This window comes from Stegodyphus dumicola, chromosome 2 (genome assembly GCF_044657685.1).
Source record: "Stegodyphus dumicola isolate Sdum_Otavi_A_Nest chromosome 2, ASM4465768v1".
Lineage (NCBI taxonomy): Eukaryota > Metazoa > Arthropoda > Arachnida > Araneae > Eresidae > Stegodyphus > Stegodyphus dumicola.
The window spans coordinates 47005363-47030254 of NC_140769.1; the positions used below are offsets into that span (position 1 = coordinate 47005363).

A 24892-nucleotide genomic window follows, 5' to 3' on the forward strand; every position below is an offset into this window, starting at 1 on the left:
AAAAGTTAAACTGTAATAAAGTAATAATTTTAATTCAAAATTTGGAAAAGCTTGAATAAATGGAAACTCTTTTAAAACTTTGAACAAAACTGTATTTCTGTTATTTCATGGGAATTGCAAAATGGACGATTGCAAGCGTAAATGCTCATTTTGCAACTTGGACTAGTGCTACGTGCTCATCGCCATCTTGCCTAATGATATAAGCTCGGCTACATAATTCTTAACAATATCGAATAAAAAAACGGGGGTTTGAGCTGCATATCGGTATAATATTAAATCTGAAACACTTTCCTTCTACCATGTATATGATGTCGGCGAAGCTTGAAAATCCGACAAAAAGGCATTGCCGACATCTACCATGTATATGATGTTGGCAATGCCTTGCATTCAAAAGAATGCCTAAGCATTGTATATAATGCCTAAGACGGCAATGTATGAAACGCTTCATTTTTCACACATTTCCTAGGCGTTCTCTAGAATGAAAAATGACAAACCGGCAAAATATGAAATGCATTTCCGATTCGTTTCGAAGAACCGAAACTACTTACCAGAAGTTAAGAAATGATGTAAAAAAGCCAAAATGACTACTAAGGAGGAACCACCGGACTACTGGCCGCTGAATCGCTAGGATGTGATGTTTGTGGAAAACAAAAGTCCATTCATTTGCCCTGTTAAAGAAAGCGTCAATACTGTACAGTATTACGTCATGGAGTTACTTCCCGTTCATGAATACTCATTTGAGTACTGGACACGGAAGACGTGACACAATGTTGAAATAACTTTCAATCAATCAAATACAAAAACGTTACCCATAATGATATTGAACTGTACAACCACCTTTGTAAACCCTGCCGGAAAAAAACAAAAGGTTATTAAAAAGGAAACTTATTGATTGTTTCTGAATTTATTTCCGCTGTCAGGTAGATCTTACTGATTCCCAGTCTCAGCCAGATAGAAAATACAAATTTATTATGTTATATCAAGATCATCTCTCTATTTTTTTACATATTTTAAATAACAGTTTTTAATGGCACTCTTTCATTAATTTTCAAAATAACATTTGTACTTTTGGATTGGATTGGATTATTCAATTATGGCAAAGCACATGAGAGCTATCTGACTAAAGAGAGGAATGCCTTCGTGGAGGACTTTCTAAGAGAAACTGGCTCGTATATACGTTACACATGGGAAAACCACGAAAACGCCCACGCAGCCAGCCCGTTCGCGGGATTCGGACCGAACTACCAGTGTTAAGCGTCTTTATCGCTCGGCCGGTGGTGGGCCCATTAGTACTTTTGAGGAATGAACGTATATTAAATAATAGCCTTATCATAACCTTTTTTCCATACTTTGGCTAAAGAGCATTTGTTATTCTATAGAATGCTTAGGTACTACATGCAATGCCTAAGAAAAGGATGTAATAATTCTTATATTTCATAAATGGCCTTAAAACGTCCGGCATTATATAGAAGGCCTAGGCATTCTATAGAATGCCGGCGTTTCATACTTTGTCGGTAACATATATACTACACGTACAATCCTATTTCCTTCTACAGTGAATTACACTACCTTTACTTCAAACATGTAGCCATGTTTTTGACTCATATCACATCCCTGGCGCACGATATCGATACAGAAGATGGAGGCAGTATTTGAGTCAACTTATGAGGCTACAGAATAGCACTTACGTAAATTTAATATTTTTTATTCATTTAAAGTATGATCTTCACAGTATTTGTATAAGAAGCATTTGATAGAAGAGTTATAAAATGCTACAAACCCTCTACATTTTAGTTAAAATGTTTGAAACATCTGAATATATTCCACGGAATTCCAAATTTACAATTAGAATCTCATTGCCTTCGAGCATACGGATAAACACATTGAAGAATGATTCCGTCATTAATATTCATATTAAGTATAGATTTAGTTTTAGATTTAGTTTCGTAGATTGGAATGCTAGAATCCATTTACAGTTTTTATATTGGAAAAATCCATTATAATTCGAAGCTTCTGAAACATCAAAATCTAACAAAATAATAGATAAAGCTCAAATGTTTTGTGACGTTAAAGTATGATTTCGTACACTAAAGGAATATTTTGCAACTGTAAGAAATAAATATAAAATTTTATTGCCTTTCTTCCACCATCTAGCGGAAGAAACTTCTAGTTTTTATTACGAAATTTCATGATGTCAAATATAAGAACTTGGAAACAAAATTTCGACAAAAAATGGTTACTGTTCTGACGTGTCTTTTAACAAGATAACTCAAAGCAAGTTTATAAGTCAGAACAAAAATTTTAGGTTTCGCCGTGCTGGAAGAAGTCTTATTTATTGATTTTGAAAGATTTCGGGTAATCAAATTCTGCAGTTACATTTCTGAACTGAAAAATGTAGTTTAAGTTAGATTTCGAAAAATATTAATAACATCATAGCAAAGTTTTGCATATTATGGTTCGATATATGTTGTTATATTTTACATAATACAACATCAAGATGTCATTCATAGTTTTAAATAAATAATTTTATTTCAAGGTACAGAAATATAAAATATTAGCTGTTTACCTGTAATATTTTCTGACAGGGAAAATGCATTAAAAAATTACGTTCATTGTGTTTGAAATTTTACAGTGTAACTCATTTATTTTAATAAATATTTAAATGAAAGCTCTCTAAACATGCTGCAGCCTGAAGTAATGAATTAGTTATACGGATACTTGACAATAAGGGTTTAATTTTGTAGGAACACTTAATAACAATTGTTTACTTATGTATCATTAATCTTTATAATTTTTTTCAAGTGTATACCATATTTTCGAACAATATATATATACAAGATGTGTATATATTTCAAAACATATAATTATAATTTATTCTCTTATCATGATATAGCAGCAATTTAAAATAAGGAAATCTTAAAAATTGAGAGTGGTTTTGTAATAATAGTATAAATATACAGAGATAGAAATTTATTTCAAATACATTTTGAAATGCAAAGCAAAGTTCCTGGGCTTCATTTATAAATTTGGGACATTAATTTACGTTCGAGAGCAAGAATAATGAACTGCATGGTGGAATTGATGACTATTATCGAGTTTTGGTTCATTTTTTCTATATTTTAAATTCTGGAGGCTGTTTTTTATATTTCAAATCAAAGTAGGATATAATAAGGATATATATGTTATTTTTCTGACGAATCTCGCTTATTTGGTATCACAGCAAGCCCGTTAAATTCATCGTGGCAAGGAGGCAACATTGTCGTTGGCCTTGGGCAGGTATGGGCTTTGGGCTTTGGACAGTACCACTCTGATCAGTCCCCCCTCCCGATTTTGAAGAAGAGCAGCCCGGGGGAATGGGTCTGAGGGTCTTACAAAGATGTATTTAGTTTCTGTTACTGATACTGCCATAAAATGTTCAGGCACTACTACTTGGGTTTTAGTTTTATCTGTAAGTCAACCAAATCGTACCTCTGAATAGAAATTTTACTTAAATCCATTGTCTTTGGTTTTTATTTCTGTAATTAACAAGTGGATTGTAGATAAATATTTTAACATTTGCGCCGACAGGGACCAGACTATTCTTTCGGTAAAGTAGTGATTCGGAATCTGTCAAGGGGAATGTTAACTAATCTAAGCAATTCCCATCCACTTCATTTTGTTAACTATAAAAGTTATACACTTACCCGCTTACAGTCATTGTGCCAGACTGCTTGGATAAGGACCATTTCACCCACAGATGATATCAGTATGAGAAATTATGGCAATAAAAATCTAAAACAACTAACTGCTAGAATTCAGTATCCCTGAGTGTTTCGGTTTGCGTCTTCTGAATAACACGTTTTATCTCCATATGATACTTCTGTACAAAGTTGAATTAAATTCAGGAAAAGTTCAAAACCTGGAATCAAAGTTGTTTAGTTAATCGAAAATATTGCAAAAATAATGTATATTTTCCCAATGATAACATTTAAGAAAATGAATTAACCTACTTAAACTACTAATAGTACTTTATATGCTTAAGCTTGCCTTTAAAATTTTGAACAATTTAAGTTAACTCTGTAGAGTCATTAGGTTAATTGGAAGCAGAAAAGATGAAAAATAGGCAACCGCCTTCGCCGGGAATCAAACCACGGATCTCTGGAATACCGGCCCAGCGTGCTACCGTTACACCACGAAAGCACGCTAGGGAAGTGGGAGAAATACCTTATATACTCCCCTTTTTAAAGGGCGACTAGGGTTTTAGGGGACCTAGTCGCCAAATCCTGGGTGCGGAGAATCATCATCCACAACCCTTTTAATCCGGGCGCCACTTGTAGAGACATTAGGTTAACTGGAAGCAGAAAAGATAAAAAATATGCAACCGCCTTCGCCGGGAATCAAACCACGGACCTCTGGAATACCGGCTCAGTGTGCTACCGTTACACCACGAAGGCACGCTAGGGAAGTGGGAGAAATACCTTATAACTCTTTTAAAAGTAAAGTTTAATACTTAATACGAATTAATAGATAGAAAACATGTTACACACTTAACGTTAAAATGAATAGTGATATAAGGTATTTCTCCCGCCTTCTTGGCATATCTTCGTAGTGTAGTGGTCTGCAGGCTGGGCCCGTATTCCAGAGGTCCGTGGCTTGATTCCCGGGAAAGGCGTTGCTCATTTTTCACTTCTTCCTTATCTTCTTCCTTATGATATCAGTATGAGAAATTCAAAAATAACCTAATGTCTCTATAGTGGTGCCCGAACTAAAAGGATGGTGGCTGATGATTCTCCACCCCTGGGATTTGAGGACTAAGGTCCCCTAATACTCAGCCGACCTTTGAAAAGAGAGTATATAAAGTATTTCTTAGCATTTCTTCGTAGTGTAGTAGTCTGCACGCTCGGCGCGTATTCGAGAGGTCCGTGGTTCAATTCCCGGTGAGGGCACTGCTCATTTTGCATCTCTCTGGTTTCGAAATAACCTAATGTTTCTACAGTGAAAGGAAATTACTTTCATAATTATCATTATTACTATTTTTTGTAAATAGCAGCATTATATATAAGCTTTTAAAATTAATATATGGATCAAAAGAAAAAAAAAACACGCTAATGTAAAACTTAAAATTAGGCAAAGGAACAACCTAGTGTTTGGTGGAAATTTTTGGTATAAATTGGCGTTTTTTTTTTTTTTTTTTTTGTATACTGTCGTAGACTCGCTGATGGAGAGGGAGCTGTATCTGTTCGCTCTGCAAATCGATAGAATTTCAATTAAATTTACGCTAAATACAAGTTTTTAAATTTTTTTTTGTGCCTACTTTTCATATAGGCGTTTTTTTCAAATAAAAATGATATTAGAAATTTATGACTGCTACAGCAGTGAAATTTCAACTGATTATTGTATTTTTTAGAACTAAATGGCAGCAAAATGAATATAAATTCTGTTTCAGGTGAGCATACACCGTGCCACACTCATCACTGCTCCTATGGTGCCATGTGTGTGGTGAAAAATGGGCAACCTGTTTGTGAATGCCCAACTTGTGCTGAAGAATTCGAGCCATTCTGTGGCACAGATGGAATTTCTTATACGAATGCATGCAAGTTGAAACGGGAAGCCTGCGAACAAAAATCTGATATTATTATTGCTCACGATGGTCTTTGTAGTAAGTATTCGTTAAAATACGCCTAGGTACAAAAACGAGTATGTTACAAATAATATTTCATTTCTGTTTAATCTTAATTCATAACTTAGTATTCGAAAATGCTCATGGATATTCATATGTAAATACGTTAACTGTACATCGATAAAAAAATCAATTTTTCCCTGTATAACTTGCTGCGTGCGTACGGGTTTGTAATAGATTGAATGAACAAGTCCGATAAAAGGTTAATAAAATTTGTTCTTAGCAAAAGAAATATAACAAAACGCTGGAATTTTTCTCAGAAATATTCGTACAAGTGTTCACAATATCACGCAGTAATAATCAGTAGTTATACTTTAAACTACTAAAAACGTTAAATAGAACGCAAAGCACAGCACAGAGAAAGCTAATGCGATCAACAATAACAACAGCAGCTAACTAAACAGAAACTGAACTGAGATGTCTCTCTCTGGCATTTCAAAGCTTTCAATCGGTCGCGAGAGAGTTCTAGTAATTTCTTTGCTTCTCCAGATTTCTGGAAACCAACAAAAGGATGGAATTACCGTTACAGCTAACACAGTAGTCAATTACATTTATACAATTTCGATAAAAATAAAAGAGATATCCATTTATTCAATGTTAAGTGCACGTGCTCTTATATTTTTAATTTTTCGGCGTAGCTTTCTCTTAAAATTTATCACGCGCTGCATTTCACGAGGAATAAAACAATTTTAATTACAATTCTACTAAATGTAGCTATCTAAATACAAAATTCGTAACACTACATAAAAATATATTGAGAAATCAACACTCGGCAATTTCTCTGCATTCATTCCATCATTCCATGTAAATTTAAGAGTAACGAACATTTTAGATTTTGAGGATAATAATCTTTATTTTTACTTGGATTAAATGTAGAACACTGGAATTGACTTTTAATAATGTTACGTGAATATTATGTTTAAGAAAGAATGCCAAACATTGTAGTTTCAATTCAATATTTTATTTGAAGTTTACTTCTTACTAAACCTGGTTACGAGGTAAAGGTTTATCTCACTTTAATTGTTCACCTTAAATATTCCTGTAAATACGCAAATATAAAATAAAGGTTTCTAAACATTATGGCAAAAAAATCTTTATAAGATATGGCGTAACACTTTTTCTTATCACAGAAGATATGATACGTCTAAGTTATTTGATATTATCTAGGCACGAAACTTTTCAGAATGTTATTGCTTTCAAGATATATAAACTCTTTATAATCCTTACATTAGAAGCTTGATTTTGGATTTCCTGGAAACTGAGTATTTTGACACATAAATTTCAGAATTTAAGTGTGAAATAAAGGGTAAAATTTATGAAAAAACATAATCTATGTTTTTGTTGTTTTAATTTGCATAATGTGAGAAATTGCCGTTCTAATTACTTGTGCAAGAAGTGTAAGAAAAAAACATAGCTTTCTCTATGTTATCAAAACGAAAATAATTCCGTTGGTACCATAGTAGAAAGAGCAGACACTTCAGATCAGGAGTTGGGTGATCAAAACAGAAATACGTTAAATGTACATGCATCTGCATTTAAAGCTAAAACTCAAAACGAAACCTGTACAGCTGCTACGGGTACTAATAGTGGGAAAAACGTGATTTTATCTACTGCCTTCGTATTCATTGAGACAGAGTGTTAAAGAGTTTTCTTCTAATGTATTTGCATACATTTTAGGGCAAAAATTAGATCCTAACACCAAAATATGGTGGGAAAGAAAATTTGAGAAAGAGAATTTGCCTAATTTAACAGATCTTATAGAATTTCTTAAAGATCATACAAGAACGTCACAAGTGGAAATTTTTAAAAGAAAACGTTCAGTTGGAAACTCTTGTATTAATAAATGATTCATGACGAAATAATATATCGTATTGTGGGTCAATAAATGATAATTCAGAGATTGAATTGAAAATGTGTTTCGAACTAGAATTATTAGGAATTAAAGATGATCCTTATTGTCATGAGGAAGACAAAGCATTGGAAATACTTAAGATAGTTTCTTTTAAAGCTGGTCGCTACGAGGTTACTTTACCTTGAAAAAGGGACTGCAGTGAATTAGCTGATAATTTCCGAGTAGCGGAAAATACATTAAAAACTCTTGCAAAGCGATTGAATTATGACAAAACACAGTTTTTCTACATATAGTGAAATATTATATGATTATCCCAAGCAAGATATTATTGAGAAAGTGTCAGATGAAAATATACCTATTGGTAAATCAGTCTTTTACCTACCACATCAACCGGTATTTAGAGAAACCAGTGCTTTAACGAAGACTAGAATAGTCTTAATTACTATAATGTCTTAATTACTAGAATGTCTTAATTACTAGAATGTCTTAATTACTAGAATAGTGTTTAATGAATAATGCTAAACTTTGCAATGCAAACAATCACATAACACTAAACTTTGCAATTTTTTTCTCTTCTGTACAGAACCAACATTTTTTAAGAGGCTGTTTTTAATGTAAAGCTGAATTAAACAACTATTTGAAGAAAGTTGTACTTTTAAAAAATTCTATTTTTTATCATATTCTTACTTGTTTCCCAAAAAATCAAAAATATAGTATTTATAAATCTTTATAATTATCATGTGTATAATTTGGAGTAACTGTATATGCACTTAATACACACGTATAACATATTTAAACACATTTTAGAGGAAATATAATGTAAAATTAAATTAAAAGTTTGATAGTTCAATTAACTTCAGTTTCTAAGTAAGTAAGTTATTAGTGTTACATTAGCTCGAATAACGAAACTTCTTTCCTTAAAATATCTTTCTGGAGACCTTATTTGTCTTATATGCTCAGCTTGTAGAGTTATTTGGTCATTTTGAAGCAGTAGATGAAAAATGAGGAATACCCTCTCAGGGACTCGAATGTGGAACTCTTGAATACGCGCTGATTGTGCTAACGTTACACCACTAATTCATGCTGAAAGGAAGGAGAAAATACCTTATATACTTTCCCTTTTAAAGGGCGACTATGGATTAGGAGACTCAATTGCCAAATCTTGGTGGGGACGAATTTTTGTCTACCACCTTTCAGTTCAGGCACCTCTGTAGAAACATTAGGTTTTTCGATGCTGGAGACTTGAAAAATGAGCTGTGCCTTCGCCGGGACTCGAACCTGGACCTCTCGAATACCCGCTGAATGTGCTACCGTTAAACCACGAAGGCATGCTGATAAGAGGGAGAAAATACTTTATCTTAGCATTTAAAGCATATAATATATATATATGAGGCTATCTTACCTGCAGCCATGTAAAGTGCCTTCATATTCCCAGAATCATCCAATATATGAAGCCATTTTACGTTTGAGTATATGGCGATATTGTAGTTTCCAACTGTATTAATACAAAAATTCTTCGAAGCATTTGAGTGTATATTAGCTTCTTGGAGAAGGACGTTTTGAACTGAAACATTCAAAATATTTCCCATGCACAGTATAATGCAGTGCTCCGCAACCTTTTCTCACCTGCGACGCACAAAAAATCTTTCTGGAATTTCGTGGTACACCAAAGAGTTCCGAGTTATCAAGGAAGTGCCGAAAAAATTCAAATGCTGACACACTTACAATCACACACACAACCACACAACAGTGAAATATATAAAAACATTTAAAATAGACATTATTAAGGAAAAAAATTGTCATTGTGTATTAAATACATGATAAAAAATTGCAAAATGTCAAATACATGTATTTGATTGCGGCTCACCTATATCCTACTCATGGCACAACAGTGTGCCACGGCACACCGGTTGCGGAGCACTGGTATAATGGATACATTTACTGAATTTTTTACGTTATAAATATAGCCTTCCCTGTTATTATTTTCTACTTTCCTTCGTTTTCTTCCAATTATTATGATTTGCCTTCTTTATACGCTTCTTTGAGGCTTCTTGATATTGTCATTAATTTGTTCTTCTCAATCACCCTCCTGGAAAAATTAAAAATATTAAACAAAGGAATTAGGAAATACCTGGATAATAAGCTAAAACTGTTTATATTTAAGGCATTTCTTTGTTGACATTTTCCTTGGGGCTTCTCGATATTGTCACTGATTTGTTCTCGATCACGCTTCTGGAAAAGTTAAAGATATTAAACAAAGGAATTAGGGAAGACTTAAAATAATATGCTAAAATTGTTGGCATTTAAGGGAAAAAGATAATAACTGAAGTAATATGTATAATTTTAAATTACTTTCAAGAAATAAAAAATTTAATTTGGATGCAACTGATAATTTCTGTATCTGCCAGAAACGCTTACGATTTAATCGAATTATCCATTGTGTCATCAATAGCGTCTACCAGTGTAAGCTGGTATCCAGAACCTATGATTGGCCGAATGGGTAAAACGTAAAAAAACCACCGAAAACTGGTAGTTTAATTCCTGTTCAGCTCCCATCGAGCGAGCTGGCTGCATAGGTTTACTTGTTTTTCTCAATCTGTGAAATAAATACAAGCCACTTTCCTTCAGAAAATTTCATACGAAGGCTCCCGTATCATTAATATAATCCTGGTATACTTTGCCTTAATTACTTAACCAAATAATTTATCTTCTTCGTCTTCCGAGAGCTTTTGCTTCGCTTCCATTTACCGATACACATGCAACTAAATACCACCATCTTAAAATGTTGAATATTATTTATTATCTTGCTATAATTAGCTTTAAGTTGCCATAAATTGTCTAGGTAGCAAAGGTTTTCTTTCCGTTGCAGAAAATATGAAGGCAACAAAGGGAAATTATTTAAGTTCGAGAGACATTGAATTAAAAAAAATTGCGGGATATTATCATCTTCTTTCTCGTGATTGCAGAGATAATAATACCTTTAAATCTTTAATTTTGAAGTATAGTGTTTTAAAGCAGTAACCGCATGTTTCTAAAGACTGAACTGCACCACGAATCATGTTTGGTGTAATGTGAAGCCTGTCTGTTGCTAAATTTTCCTTTTCTTAAGATTTTGTTAGAACCTCATTGTTAGAACTCTAAACTATTTTAATTAACCATAAGAGTTTACTTAATATGTTGAACATATAAAATCGCCTCAGTCTGCCTATTGTGGTAGATTTTAAGCGTTTAAGTGTCATTAGTGTAATAAGTTCAAGACTTGCGTATAATCCTTATAATAAAACGAAAGAGAAAATGCATTTAAATTGTGAAAAAGAGTGAAGAACATGATTTTGAGCTAATGTTTATTCAAAATGAGCAATTGAAAAAAAAGTTAGTTATTATCAAAATTGCATGCTTTGAAATTATTTGACTTTGTGATTGCAGGAATGGAAATTTTAATTCATGTGTTTGTTCTCAGTGCTATTTAGTCCCAAGAAATATATTTAATCTGCACATAATCAGGGCATTTTCATAAAACACACAATGCAACACACACACACACAAAAAAAAAGATACTGTCAAATTTGTATGCTTTAAAATTGTTTGACCTTGAAGTCGCAGGAAGGTAATTTCTAATTCCTGTGTTTAAACCCGAGAAATGCATTTAATTTGCACATAAGATTGAATAATATAAAGCTTCCGAATTTAACTATTTTCTAATTGATAAAACTTCATGCTTTGATATTAAAAGATATTATGAATTTCTGATTCATACGTTCACAATATTATTGAAACTCCAAGAAATTTGCAAACAAAAAAGTTTAGCTATCATTTAAAAATCTGAAGTAAGCATAACCAAAAAATTCACTATCCCTTGCATCTATCTATCCATTTATTACGTTTGGTAATAAGACATTCTTCCCAGCTCCTAAAACACTCTGCAGCATTTTATGCATCGGTAGAAAATTTATCGTAAACCGTTTCTTTCTCTCCTTTTAGATGCTTGCTACGCCCAACAGTGTGATTTTTATGCCGTCTGTGAAAGCTTTGGACGAGGAGCAACTAGCTGTGTCTGCCCAGAAGTGTGCATTAAAGTGAGTCCATAAACATTAATTATACTTTTACGGCCTGTTTTTTTTTCAGCACTGAGCGGACAATATCTTTTCCCAGAGAGCTTTACTCCTCGGATGACCCACATTCTTATAAGGGAATATATAGTTTATTTCTTTAGATTCTCTGCCTTTCAAAAAGCTTATCTTGGCTCTGGGTAACGACTTCACCTGTGGCACCCAAATCTTAGTCACGCTTTTAAGATGGTGAGCAATAAAATGGGTGGGATTGGTATATGTTGAAAGCGATTCAGATGGTGTAAGAGCTGTGAGTCTTCTGTTTTAGGACTTTCGAGGAATGCTTTATTGCATGCGTGAGAAAATGCGATTTCAGCACGTGCTTAAAATTTTTACTTTGGAAGCAAATTTTCCATAAAACTAATGAAGTGTCATTTTAAGCAGTATACAGCAAAGTGATGAATTTACGTACAGAAATGGAAGAATTTATAGTTAATAAATTTTGATCCAGCGGAACTCCGGACATGCGTTTTAATATAAATATTGAAATATTTGGGCATATGAAATAATTCTACTAATATTTGAACTTTAATCGATTAATTGATTGAATTTATAGAGCTCTAAATACTTTCCAGTATTGTGGTTTACAAAGATTATGGATCACATCCGCCATTATTTTTTCAGAAGACATTATAAATTTAAGTTTTTGTTTTAGCCCAAAGGAGCAATTTTCCCAGAAGGGCTATTAATTTCATTTTGGCATTTTGCGTCGTCCACTATGCAATGGCATTTCATTTTTCAAATTTTTGCCACCAAATATTAGAGACTTGCATTATATTTAATGAAATTAAATAATAAAGAGCCTGCATGAATGTATGTATGTTTCTCGCATTGTGAAAAGATGACAATACCTACAGACATCAAATTTTGAGTAAAGTAGTCTACCATTCGAATACGGGTAAGCCCAAATTAGGAACTTGGAACTTTAACGAAGTACGAAGAACACGATGTTTGGTAACACATGAAACATAACAAAAACGCCTCTTTAGGCATGATTCACAATCTGAAAGCTTTCAGAATTTTTTTTTTTTTTTTTTACAAACCATCTTTTAGCTTTGTAAAATTTTGTAATTAAAAAAAGTGTAAAATTTTGTGATTTGTAAACTTTGCTAAATCTGAGTCTGCTGTGTTTCATTGAAAAATGTTTAAAATATAGGTTGAAGCTCCAGTATGCGGAACTGATGGAGTGACTTATCCAAATGAATGTGAATTGCGAATTGAAGCGTGTAGACGACAAGAGTACATAGCCGTTGCTACTAAAGGACCCTGTGGTAAGTTTTTGAACAAGTCTATATTATAATAATGCAAATTTGCCTTTTTCAAAGCGTGTTCTTTTTATAAATAAATCCGATGCCTTCCAATATCTATTAGATTAAACGTAGAGTACATTTGTATAGCCATTGTAACAGACATCTTAGTTATTCATTGCATTTTCTTGCTAATCCTGAAGTTGTATCATCATAAACTAAAACAAGTAGTAATTTACACTCAAAGTTAATTAAGCTGCGAAAAAATAAAGAATAGTAATAAGTAAGTTGACGATGAACCAACGAAAATGATAGCAGTTTCATATTTTAGCTAAATATGAAAGCAATTTTTAGGCTAGATTTATAAAGGTTTCCACGCTGTGAAGGGCATATTTGGTCAGATCGCATTCTCTGTCAATAGTTAGGGAGAAAGTTCTCAGATTTATATCACCATATAAAGTATAAATTGTCTCTAAAGGTGATTTTAGTTACTCAAAATTAACTGCCACTGGAAAGAGCTTTTGGTTCAAGTTCCGGCTGAAGCCAAGCTTTTTGCAATATACGGAATAGAAAGAATTCCTTATTGTACTGAAATAGCAAACATATGGATAAGATTAAGTACTGATAATGTGATGTAAACACTAAGTACAGTCAAAGTAAAAAAAAAAATTCTCTATATTTTTAAATGGGTTTTTAGGGTTCGATAAATATGATGCCTAAGACGAATACAAGTATCTGAAAAAGGATATTTGTTACATTTAATGCAAAATGTTGCATTCATCAGTTAATATTCATTGATGTTATTCATCTGGTCCACTGTATGGTTAAGATCATTTATAGTCTGTGCTAGAATTTTGGTGGACAATATGTCGGTGGATGGCTATACGGTTGCTTTTCCTGCTCATCTGTAGCCGAGCGGGCAAAAACGCATGTACTGATAGTTCGACCTTAGTTCAAATTTTTAGTAATGCATTAGGGATGTTCGTGATTTTCTCCATATATAACATAAATCAGTGTGAATTCTCTTGCGAAAGTCACCCGCGAAAATATAATTTCCTTTGGCAAATCGCTCACGTGTTTGGCTTTAACTAATTAACTAACCTTGGTGTCCCATAGATCACCAGATTAGATGTCTTTTAGCACTTTCTTTTGAAGCAAAAACTTTCTATTGATATTCATAAAATGATAAATATCATATATGATCTGGAAACTATTAAATATACCATTAACTAATCATCAGCATTGCATAGTTTCGAAAATCAATACATCCGAATATGAATAGCGTATAGTTCGGTACTAACAATGCTTATAATGAATGTTTTTAAGGTTAAATATAGTTTCGTACAAATCATCTTATTTAAATTTACGTAAACATAAAATAAATTAAAATAAAATCTTATAAATCAACATAAAATAATTATATTGTTTCTCATGCTTTTTTTTTTTTTTTGGTGTATCTGATGGTGTGTGTGTGTATGTGTATAGAAACTCAGTATTACAAGAATGGAAACGCAATATTAGCTTTTGAAACAAAATTCCGTTGCTGGCAAAATCAAGTCCCTTTCCTTCCTTATCTTACTCCTAGGATCTGTAGATACTTGGAAGGTGATAGACAGAAAAAGTATAAAAGCGTGGGCACATAGGTCATCTCTTTATTAGCTTTTCTATTAAAGCCGGTAATAAAAAAGACCGTATTAAATTTATTTTTATTACTTGTTGTCTCCTTCAGAATCTTCAAAATATAAGGTGTGGATGCATTTACCTTGGTGCACCTCATAAATATGATGCCTTCGACTTATTACAAGATTAATGCGTGGGAAAGCTTCATAATATGTTATATTGTTATCCAACAGATTGTATTTATTATATTTTATTTCTTCCTTCCAGAATCCTGCGAGCACGTCCATTGCAAACATGGCGCCAGATGTGATAACGGAAGGTGCGTCTGTCCGACAGATTGCCCAACGGCTTTTGAATTCGTATGCTCTAGCGACGGCAAAACCTACATGAGTGAATGTGAAATGAAGAGAGCGGCCTGCCAGAAAGGAAGAGATCTTTCAGTACAATTTTATGGGAGTTGCGAATCAATATCCAAAGATACCGAATCTGTAGATGGTAATGAATCTTTTTTAAAATCTCCATAAGAGGTGAACAGTATACTAATAGGTTTTGTAAGAAGACTTTTGTGTGATGTTGTACTCAGTGTAATGTAAGTTAACTTTTCAGAAAATGGATTGTAGTTTTAAAAAGTCAATTCAAAAGATAAAAGGGAGTGTAAGTAAATTAACAACAAATAAGAACGTTTGCAATAAATTAAAAGATTGGACTGTCTGCTCCAGGAGTTGAATTCGCAAAGCCAGTTATTAAGTTCGTTCTAACGCCATTTCTCGCGTTTAGTGTATTTATGAACAACTGAATTAGGATATTATCGGCATGTTTATGGCTATCAGCACCGACCCGACCATAGGAAGAGACAGACCGTAATTTTCACTTGAGCGCAGACTGATGTAGAAATTCTTGCTTGCAAATGACTTTTTGATGTTTCAGTGTTAACACTTGTACTATTGAAAGTTACTTTGCAATAAATTTTATTACGATGAAATACGAGTTTAGTATCGCCATTATTAATAGCAGTAATATGTAAAATAAACTGAACACAGTAATAAAATCAAAGCATATTTTCATGAAATACATATTTACAAAACTTGTATTAAACCTAATATAAAATCTATTTTCTTTTGAATCTGATATTTGCTCCACAAATTTTAACGTTGACGTCAGTGCTTGTTACACATCTGTTACCTCTGATCGTCATGAAATCAGTCTTTGATTGTTATTGACATTGAAAAATATCTTGACTAGCTCTCTTTTGTGTTCAGCATTCCTTTCATGACCGAACAAAAACGTTCAATTAGATCGAAGTGCAAGTGTTAATAGAAAACAAATTATAATGTATTAATATACCAATGTTGCGATTGTAATCCATTAATATATCTGTGTATGTTATCAAAATTATAAATATTGTTTCTTAAGAGAGCTTATCACAAGCGTCTTGCGCAAGTAGTAAAGTGAAATAAACTCACAACTATGACTTAAATTTTTAAATCTTTTCTTTAATAAGTAAGAGTGAAAGTCCTTACATGGTGTTGATTTATGATGATACGATAGCGTGGAAAAATTGTCCCCTATCATTTGGTATAACCGTTTTAATCGATCCTTGCACTGTTGTTACCTGTGTCATTTGTCTGGCAAATGGTCAGCACAAGCATACAACATTCATTGTGGCAAAGAGTCAAATGCTCCTGTCGCTGGCAACAGTTTTGAGCATCATATAGGTGACAGCCCGGCTTTAGCAGCAATTTTGAAAATAGTACCTCGGCGGGTCGAATCCGAGGGTATCCCAACCCATTTCTCCTACCACCAATCTTACAAGAAGACTTTCAGCTCGTCGCATATTTAAAGTGCCTCCATGTCGCACAGATACTATACATTTACAAACATACATATCTTCTCCGGGATTCGAACCCGAGCCCTTCTGTACAGCAGTCTTATATTCCATATCTTGAGCTGAATGTACTCTGTTCTTGAACTAGTAGGTTTGTCGGAGGCCTTTACCTCAGAACTGTTTTAGACGTTAAACTGTACTATATTCTCAAATTTCTAATTGAAAATTAAAAAAAATTAATTAAAAATATAATTGAATTTTCTATAAGCTTATAAATTTTATAATTTTTAATTTTAAAATATTTTAAAAAGTTTTGTAAACTTTATAAGTAAAATTTTTGAGATATTAGAATATAATATAAAAATTTCAGATTGCATTTTTTTATTTAATATGTTTTTAATGTTTTAATATAAATTTTTCTTCCTTGTACCTCCTCTCTTCCTTGTATGTTTGATAGTACTCCATTTTCAAGGACTACTGTCAAACATCCTTTTTAAAATAACATTAAGCATTTTAATATTTAAAGTTTGTGCTAGTATTATTTTCAAAGTAGTATATACAACTGAGTTAAATGAGCTAAATAATGTCGTCTGAAATGGAGGGTGGGGGCGGGAACAAGAACTAATTTTAGAGAAAAATATAAAAGTATGTATTTTCTGTGGTTATCTACTACAAAACCTACTTTAAATGGGCTTGGATATATTTAATTAGCGGTTCTCAGCTTATACCATATACGGTTGTCGTATGCCAAGTGTTGAATGAACTCCTTTTATAAAGTCTATTAATCATACAGTAAAGCTCTAGTTTCTGGGCACCATCTGTAGTCTTTTAGCAACTTCGTTGTTATGTGATGTCATAGAGAGGATTTTTTTTTCTTGCAGATGATTTACCGGCGCTCAAGAGAAGAAAAATAAGCAGCTGTCATGAAAAACAGTGCAAATATGGCGGCATTTGCGATTTCAATGCGGAAGGGGATCCGTTTTGTGTCTGCACTTTCCACTGCCCTGCGATTAAAGAACCTGTCTGCGGATCGGATGGAAGAATGTATGATAATGAGTGTAGGATGAGGGAAGAGTCCTGTCTCTTGCAAAAGCGTATTGAAACTTCTGAGAGAGAAAACTGCTTGGGTAAGTCAATCAAAACCAGAAACATATACTGGCAGAAAATATCTTAAATAATTCTTATATAAAATAATTCTATATCTATAATATTATATTTCTATAATATAATAATATAAAAATATCTATAACATTATATTTCTATAATATAATCTTAAAATAATTCTTATAATTTTTGAAGTAAAGTTTCCCTTGTTATTTTTAGTTATTATTGCGTCTCGTTATACATAGAGGTAACAAATAAATTAAATGAACAAAATTTTAATGGTAATTAATGCTTAACTACTGTGCAGTCTAGCCCCAATTCTTAGGAACTAAAAATAAGCTAATTCTGATTCATTAATTCCTTGCCAAGAGGTGTATTTAACATATATTTGTATTTCATTATGAAGACTAATGTATCAAATCAAATTTTTACTTTTAGATCATGATGACATACCATGCGATGGCGAACCTCCTGTAATTGATCCAGCAACCGGTAAAGATTATTATTGCGGAAAAGGCCATGGATCTAAGCTATGCCCTTCTAAAACTGTGTGTCATATGACAAGATATTTTGCAAAATGCTGCAGAGAAGGTGATTTAAATTTATCATTATTTCCATAATCATTCAAAGACGTTGGAAATTTTTATACTAAAAATCAAATCAAGAATTCTCATTGAATCTGGCGTAAATATTATTCTCATTCAAAATAGAAGATCTATATGTATGTAAATTCCTGTTTATGTTTTAATATTCATACTTTATATACTAGGAAGTTTGAACGAAGTATTTAAGAGTGCGTATATGTGTAGAAAACAAAGAGAGAAGTTCAGCACATCCAGAACATAAATAAAAACTTTTGTTAAAGGAACTCTCCCCTCCCTTAAGAATTATAAAAGAACTAAAAAAATTACTGAAGAAAAAAAAGAACTGCACATTTATAGTAAAAAAGGTTATTTCGTCAATAAGTATTTTATTATTTAATAATACATTACTAGAATTGAACATAATGTTCCCTTAAAATTCTACTGTGTATATCACAGCGGCCTTTATTTGTGCTTGCATAACATTAAAAAGCATATTTAACTTTATATTTATTCCTTAATTTTTCTTTTAGAAGTAAAATATATTTAATTTTACTTGGAATATTTATTTTTTAAGAAGTAAAATCTACCTCTTCGTTTTCCCCATAGTTGTACCTTGTGGTATAAATTATTTCATGATATACCTCGTGGTTCCGCTAAATATCCATATTTAAAAAAAATATGTTTAAAAAATCAAAACAAGAAAAATGTGCTGAAGCTACAAACTGTGTCATGTCCCTTAAATTATCTATTTTAAACGCCTTCTTGCTGTATAATTACTAGTTTAAGGTACTTCTTTATTAATCCGAATTATATGTGGCTTACAATATGTGCATAGCCATTTATTCCATCGCTTTTTAGAAAGAGTAGTTAATCTTCTTAAAAAATAATCATAACTTGATTTAACAAACTCATTTTTATTCCAAGAAGTAAAGGGAAAGAGCAATTGGAAACATTAGTTTTGATTTAGGGTTTAGCTCAAGTCATCGTCTACAATGGCGGCATCAAAAGCGTTTGTGTGTCTTGTATATTTTTTCTGAATGTTTATCTTGAATGATGTGCATATGCTTTCTATCTTATTAAATTTCAAACTAACAGCCTATAATCAGGATTTATTGTTATATGAAATCTCTCTTTTTGATTCACCACTTTAATAAGATTTAAAAAATAATAATTGTAAAGAATTAATTACTAAAAAAAGACAGATTTTTTCCACATCTGGCTTCAATGGCCTTTATCTCGTATTTGAATAATAAGGGATAAAGACCATAGAAAGGGTAAGGGCACAATTTACATTCAAGATTGCTTCTTCCTTTATCTTTAGGTAGAGAGAAATGTAGAAAATTATTGTAGTCCTTTCATGACCTTTCATTGTGTTACGGTTAGTAAATCAAGCCAGTTATTCAAATATTGTTGTTATTATTATTCCTGTGTTTAGGTTTATGGAAAGAAACAATTAGTTTTTAAGTATCTCTCGCTGATAACTCTTCCTTCTTCTCAGAATTAAATAAAACTGTTTTATTTACATCTTTATAAAAGGTTAATTCATACCTTGCGCATGCTCTTGCGGTGCCAGCAGTATCACGCCCAGATAGCAATTGAATCATCCAGGACTCAACTTCCAGCGACGGCATAATTGATTTCTCACTTTCCCTGGCCCCGAAGAACCAAATGATCCTACGTGTTTTCTATATGACTTCATTTGCTACAGTCAAAATGATAGTCAGATGTTTGCCACTCTCTCTGCAGCATATTTTTCTTTATGTCTTCACAATGGTAACGTGGAGAAGGGGAAGGAACATGTTGTTGGTTTGTAGGTGAATGTGACACTAACACAATTTTTTGAATTACTGTTAAGTAAAATTATTGCTTGACGTAAGTTTCGGTATACTAGCTGTCTTATGGAACATATCATTGGGTTCTTCGAAACACAATAAGAAAAAAAGTGCGACTAGATTAAGTAAATATAAAATTTTACATCAGTATGTCAATTTTGAGTTTCAAAGGTTTTATTTTCATTTGATTTATATCAAATTAATTTTATGCTAATAAGTACAGAACTATATTTATCTTAAATTGATTCAATCAGCTTGAATAAGCTTTTATTTCTGGAGAAAATTTCTATTCATCCTATAGTTAAAGGTAGATATTTTCAACGTGCTTTGCTGTAATCCAGATTGTACAATTCAATCCAGTTCATTGCTTAAACAGTTGTTATCTCTACATGTAGTAATAGAAAGAGTCTGCTCAGTTTTCTGTGTGTCTTTCATTCGTGCTGCGCTTAGGCTAATAGACCCAGGGCTACGAAATTTGGTATATAGGTGTATCTAGACAAGAGCCAGTACACCTCGAAGCGATTTTTTTCAAAATTCGAATCAGATTTTTTTAAATTTTACCTTTTCGATTTTATCGCATCATTTTGAATATCTTCATTCTTTTAGAAATGTAGTTTTGGCAACAGCTTTTAATTCAATTGTGTACTGGACTGCTGCTGACTATTGAAAATCAGCACTATTGCCACTTGGAAAAATGAGGGCGATAATTCTGTGCGGTTTTAAAATTTAATGTTTCTTTTGGATACTGAACGTTTGTTAAAAGAAGGCAACGGGAAGTTGGTAAATTTATTTATTAAGATAATTAATATTTGTATTAAGGGGTATTGCTTATTTCATTGTAATTTTGGTTATATATAATACATTTTTTGATTTATTATTATTATTACTACTATTATTATTATTATTTATGATCTTTGCAGAGTAAAATTCTGCTCAGTTTTTAAATTTAACGTTTGGTGTTCCCTTCAGGCATTTTTCCGGTGCATTCGAAAGCCAGATAAAGGCTGACCAGATAGCGCGTAGCTGCTAGTTTATAATAATAAGAATTTATAAAAATAATTTTCCAAATTTTTTTATTTAAACTCTGAATATTTAAATTATACCGCAAATAAATGACATTTGAAATAGTTAATAAATTGCAAATATTAAAAAAGATGAATCAGTCGGTCAAGTAGTAATTCTTATGTAGCAGTTATTGTGTAACAAATAAAATCATCAAATTCAATTGTATCATTCATCTATCATTTCATAGCCTGTATTACTCATCTCCTCATTTTTATTTTATTGTGAATCACATTTATAGAGAGAAAACAAATAATTATAATTATTAAAATTAGCAGAAGAGAATTATTTATTACATACATATGATTAAAAACTTATTTCTATGACAAGTTTTTTACGGAATTGTTCGTTTTTTAATAAAATAATTTTCTTTCTCAATATTTAGCCCTTCTGATCAAGAGCTGCGAAGACACGCCATTCGGATGTTGTCCCGATGGAAGGAGTCACGTGCTTGGTCCAAATAATGGAGGATGCCCAAGTATGCCTCATCATTTCCTTCAATTCTGCACGCTGTATAATAATATGCAATAAGGATACTTAGGCATTTATGTTATATGGCTCATATCCGTTCAGCATGTCGTAAATAAGTAAAATTAGAAACATTTAGATGTAAACAGTTTGAAGTATTTTTCTCATCCCAAGTCATTTTGTAACGAGCAGTAATATAGTACACAGAAGCTAAACTCAATAATATTAAGATTGCATGTAAGATTTTTGAGTTCATTTTTTTTTAAAGAAAATCGGTACCAATTACTGCTCCGAGTTTTGTTAGCTGCTGTTATGTTTTTAAAGCCGAAGTATAAATAAAAGTAATTCGTCAATTTAATTTTTAATTAGAAGTTAAACAATTGTAAGTACTATTTTTAAGTAAGGTGTAAAATTCGTAATACTTCGTTTTCTTATACATTTATTAGAAATTTCCTATTTGCCGCGGATGCCAAATGTTACATTTCCTATTTGCCACTAAGTTGAAGACCATGTCAAGCTTTATGTTTTTAAGTTGAAACCGTCATAGGCAGAGTGATTTTTTTATCGACTCTATGGCACTTCAATGTCTTTGGTTTTTTATGATCACATAAATTTATGAGTGTTCGAGTAAAAACTCAATCAGGATGTTGGGGTTTTCATTTTTGAATTTAATAGTTAAATACTTTGCTTCTTTGCGTACCACCTATTTTTCTCTTGCGTACCACCGATTGAGAACCCCTGCTCTAGAGGCTTCTTTTATTGTGTTTGTGGGCTTGAGTTACGAGAAGCAGTTTTATTTTTATTTTATGCTACAAGGAAACCACATTTCGCCACAACATTAAAAGAGCGTATAACGTTTGGTATCTTCACTAAATTCATATAATTTATATTTTAATCAATGTATATTTTTATAATTAGTAAGTATAAATAAAAACGTTTATATTAGATCAAGTACGTTTACATGAAACCAATGTCACAGTTTGTTTCTCAGATTTTAAATCACAGCCTAACCGTGGCCAGTCTTTGAGTAAGCCTTATGTTAAATTTTGAATCTACCGTTCTTAAATCGAACAAATCTTCCTTAAAACTTTGAAATTTCCCTCTTACGATATACCTCGCCTCCTTCGAGTTGCAAATTATGTTGCGGACAAAAAAAAAACATTTGCATGTTAATTTATAAATTCTCATCTGAATTCCGGTCGTACATAGTCTTGTTATAACGTAATTCATAGTTGTTCACAGTTCTGCTCGATTTTAATACGGAAATTCTCTGTTATTCCTGGTAAAAAAATAGATAACTTAGTAAGAACCTTTCCAAAAGAAGGATAAGTTTCAGATTTTAGAAACATTATTATGATTCAAATTTTATTAACATTATCTTTTATGTCTCCAAAATTTGAAAGTACAACGAACACTTGTAAGGATCCTAAGTTTTACTAACGTTTATTTTATTTTAAAACTGTACTATCACTTCTTATTTTCTACTTCCGGCCACAATTAAATGCTTTAACTTGTTTATGTAAATTGTCTTGCTAACGCCCAAGTACTTAAGTTGTGGCTTTTTGCCAAGAGAGAGAGAGAAGGAGATTTAGGAAGCAAACCGCTTGCCACTGCAGTTTTACGAGTTTTCATTCGGTTGCTGGTTGCCTTTAAGGCCAGAGGTTTAGCCCTCTTGATATTTGCAAGCGTATTGTAGTTTCAGCAGCTCGGCTTACTACATACGTACCCCTTTTTTTTAAAATAATGGTCAGTCTTAGTGCTAGGCATTTGTATACTAATTCAAAGTTAGCTTTTAGTTAGAGTTTTAGTTAGTAGTTTTATATTCTTACGTTCAGACCACAAGCGGTTGGTCTCTGTATTCCGAAGTTCGGAAGTGCCTGTCAAGTATTGAAAATAAAGGGTTTCACATACCCTTCCTTCTTGTGTCGTCTGTTATACACAAATCTTGAACATAGCTTGAGTAAGCTCCCTGTTCTTATTAAGAGCATTCCATGCTTCCAAAGCAAATCAAGAGAAAAGTCCTGACACACTGCATAATTAAAAGAAAGCTCATCCAAAATGTAATTGCAGTTTGGGTACTGAAAAACATTAGCAATTTGTTTTCGCTTATATTTCATTACAGAAAAATCTACGCACCTACTTTTTGGTATATTCACCATGCAAATTAAAGCATATCTTGTACATAACTGCAACTAACTAACTACAGCATACTGGCTTCTTAGAATTCGGCCTCTTGTAACCTGAACCAATTCTGGTAGTTTACCTTTATCTTATTATCACTTGAAAAGTGTTGGCCTGCAAGAGATTTCTTAAGATGAGAAAACAAATGAAAGTCGAATGGAGCTATTTCCGGACCATAAGGAAGGCGACAGAACTGTTCCCAGCCAAATGAAACCAGTAGCGTCGTCGTTACGCGTCCGGAAAGCGGTCGCGCGTTGTCGAGAACGAATACTGTACTAAAAGTCAATAGTTCCCGCCTTTGATGCTGTATCGCGCGTTGTAACTTCTTCGGTGCCTCCCAGTAAGCTTTAGTTTCGATTGTTGTGCCTTGTTCTATCCAGTCCACTAACAAAATTCTTCGACAGTCCCAAAACACCGGGTACATAATTTTTCTTGAAGAAGTGGTGGCTTTGCTTTCCTAGGTTCCGAGGAACCAGTGCCTGCATTTCACTGACTATCGTATTTCATTTCAGGCGTCTCGTAACCAATCCATGCTTCAGCGCTTGTGACAATCCTTTTAGAAAAATCATATCCCTCTAATCTATAACTCCGCATAACGCTGCAAAAATGGAGGATTGTTCCATTTGCGTTTCTGAATGTTAATCAGTGTTTTCAGTACCCACCGTGAACACAGTTTTTTGTAGTGTAAATGTTTAGTCACAGTTTTGTGTAATAAATATCATGAAATGTTTTGAAAATTCATTGACAAATCATATATCGGGAATTGCCTATTGGAACGTTTTCGTCAATTCCGTCCTCCAGTCCTTCAGCCATCAACGACAGCGTTCTTTACGCTCCTCGTCATGGACATTTTCCCTTCCTTGCGTTAAACATCCTGTTTTTCAACCATACCTTCACTCATTGCGTTCTTTCCGCAAGTTTAACTTATTTGATGATAAAATTTCACAAAGTCGAACATTTCACGCATTCAAAAACTTGAAAAAGCTCTTATTTCTCAGCTGGCGGTTTGATCGATTGTTTCAAACATCATTTCCGAAAAAATAATGACTTCAAACGTTAACGTAAAATAAATAAATAAATAAATAAAATAAATAAAATAATAAAAAAAATGGGCTAGGCTAATCCACTCTTGGGTCGAACTATGTAACTACGCATGCGCAACCTTCGTGCGCGGGAGATATGCGCAAGCGGTTCTTACTTTCTAGACCAGCTTAGTAAAGATGTTATTTTTTTAAAAACAAATATTTATTACTTAAGATTTGAATTGTCTAAGCTTCTTAGGATAAAAAATAAAAAGATATTTTAATTTCTGATTTTCTGACAGATATATTTTTAGAATCGATGCACAT

At 32.6% G+C, this 24892-nt stretch overlaps 1 protein-coding gene across 1 annotated transcript in view; it reads left to right on the plus strand.

Annotated features, from left to right (window-relative positions):
• LOC118193606 (agrin-like) overlaps nt 1–24892 on the plus strand; it is a 217236-nt gene that overhangs the window by 116197 nt on the left and 76147 nt on the right. Inside the window, exons 7-13 of the mRNA XM_085810646.1 lie at nt 5426–5638; nt 11493–11587; nt 12777–12891; nt 14755–14982; nt 17194–17439; nt 17855–18007; nt 21280–21372. Of these exons, the coding sequence (XP_085666772.1) occupies nt 5426–5638; nt 11493–11587; nt 12777–12891; nt 14755–14982; nt 17194–17439; nt 17855–18007; nt 21280–21372 (1143 nt within the window). The remainder of the gene's footprint in view (nt 1–5425; nt 5639–11492; nt 11588–12776; nt 12892–14754; nt 14983–17193; nt 17440–17854; nt 18008–21279; nt 21373–24892) is intronic.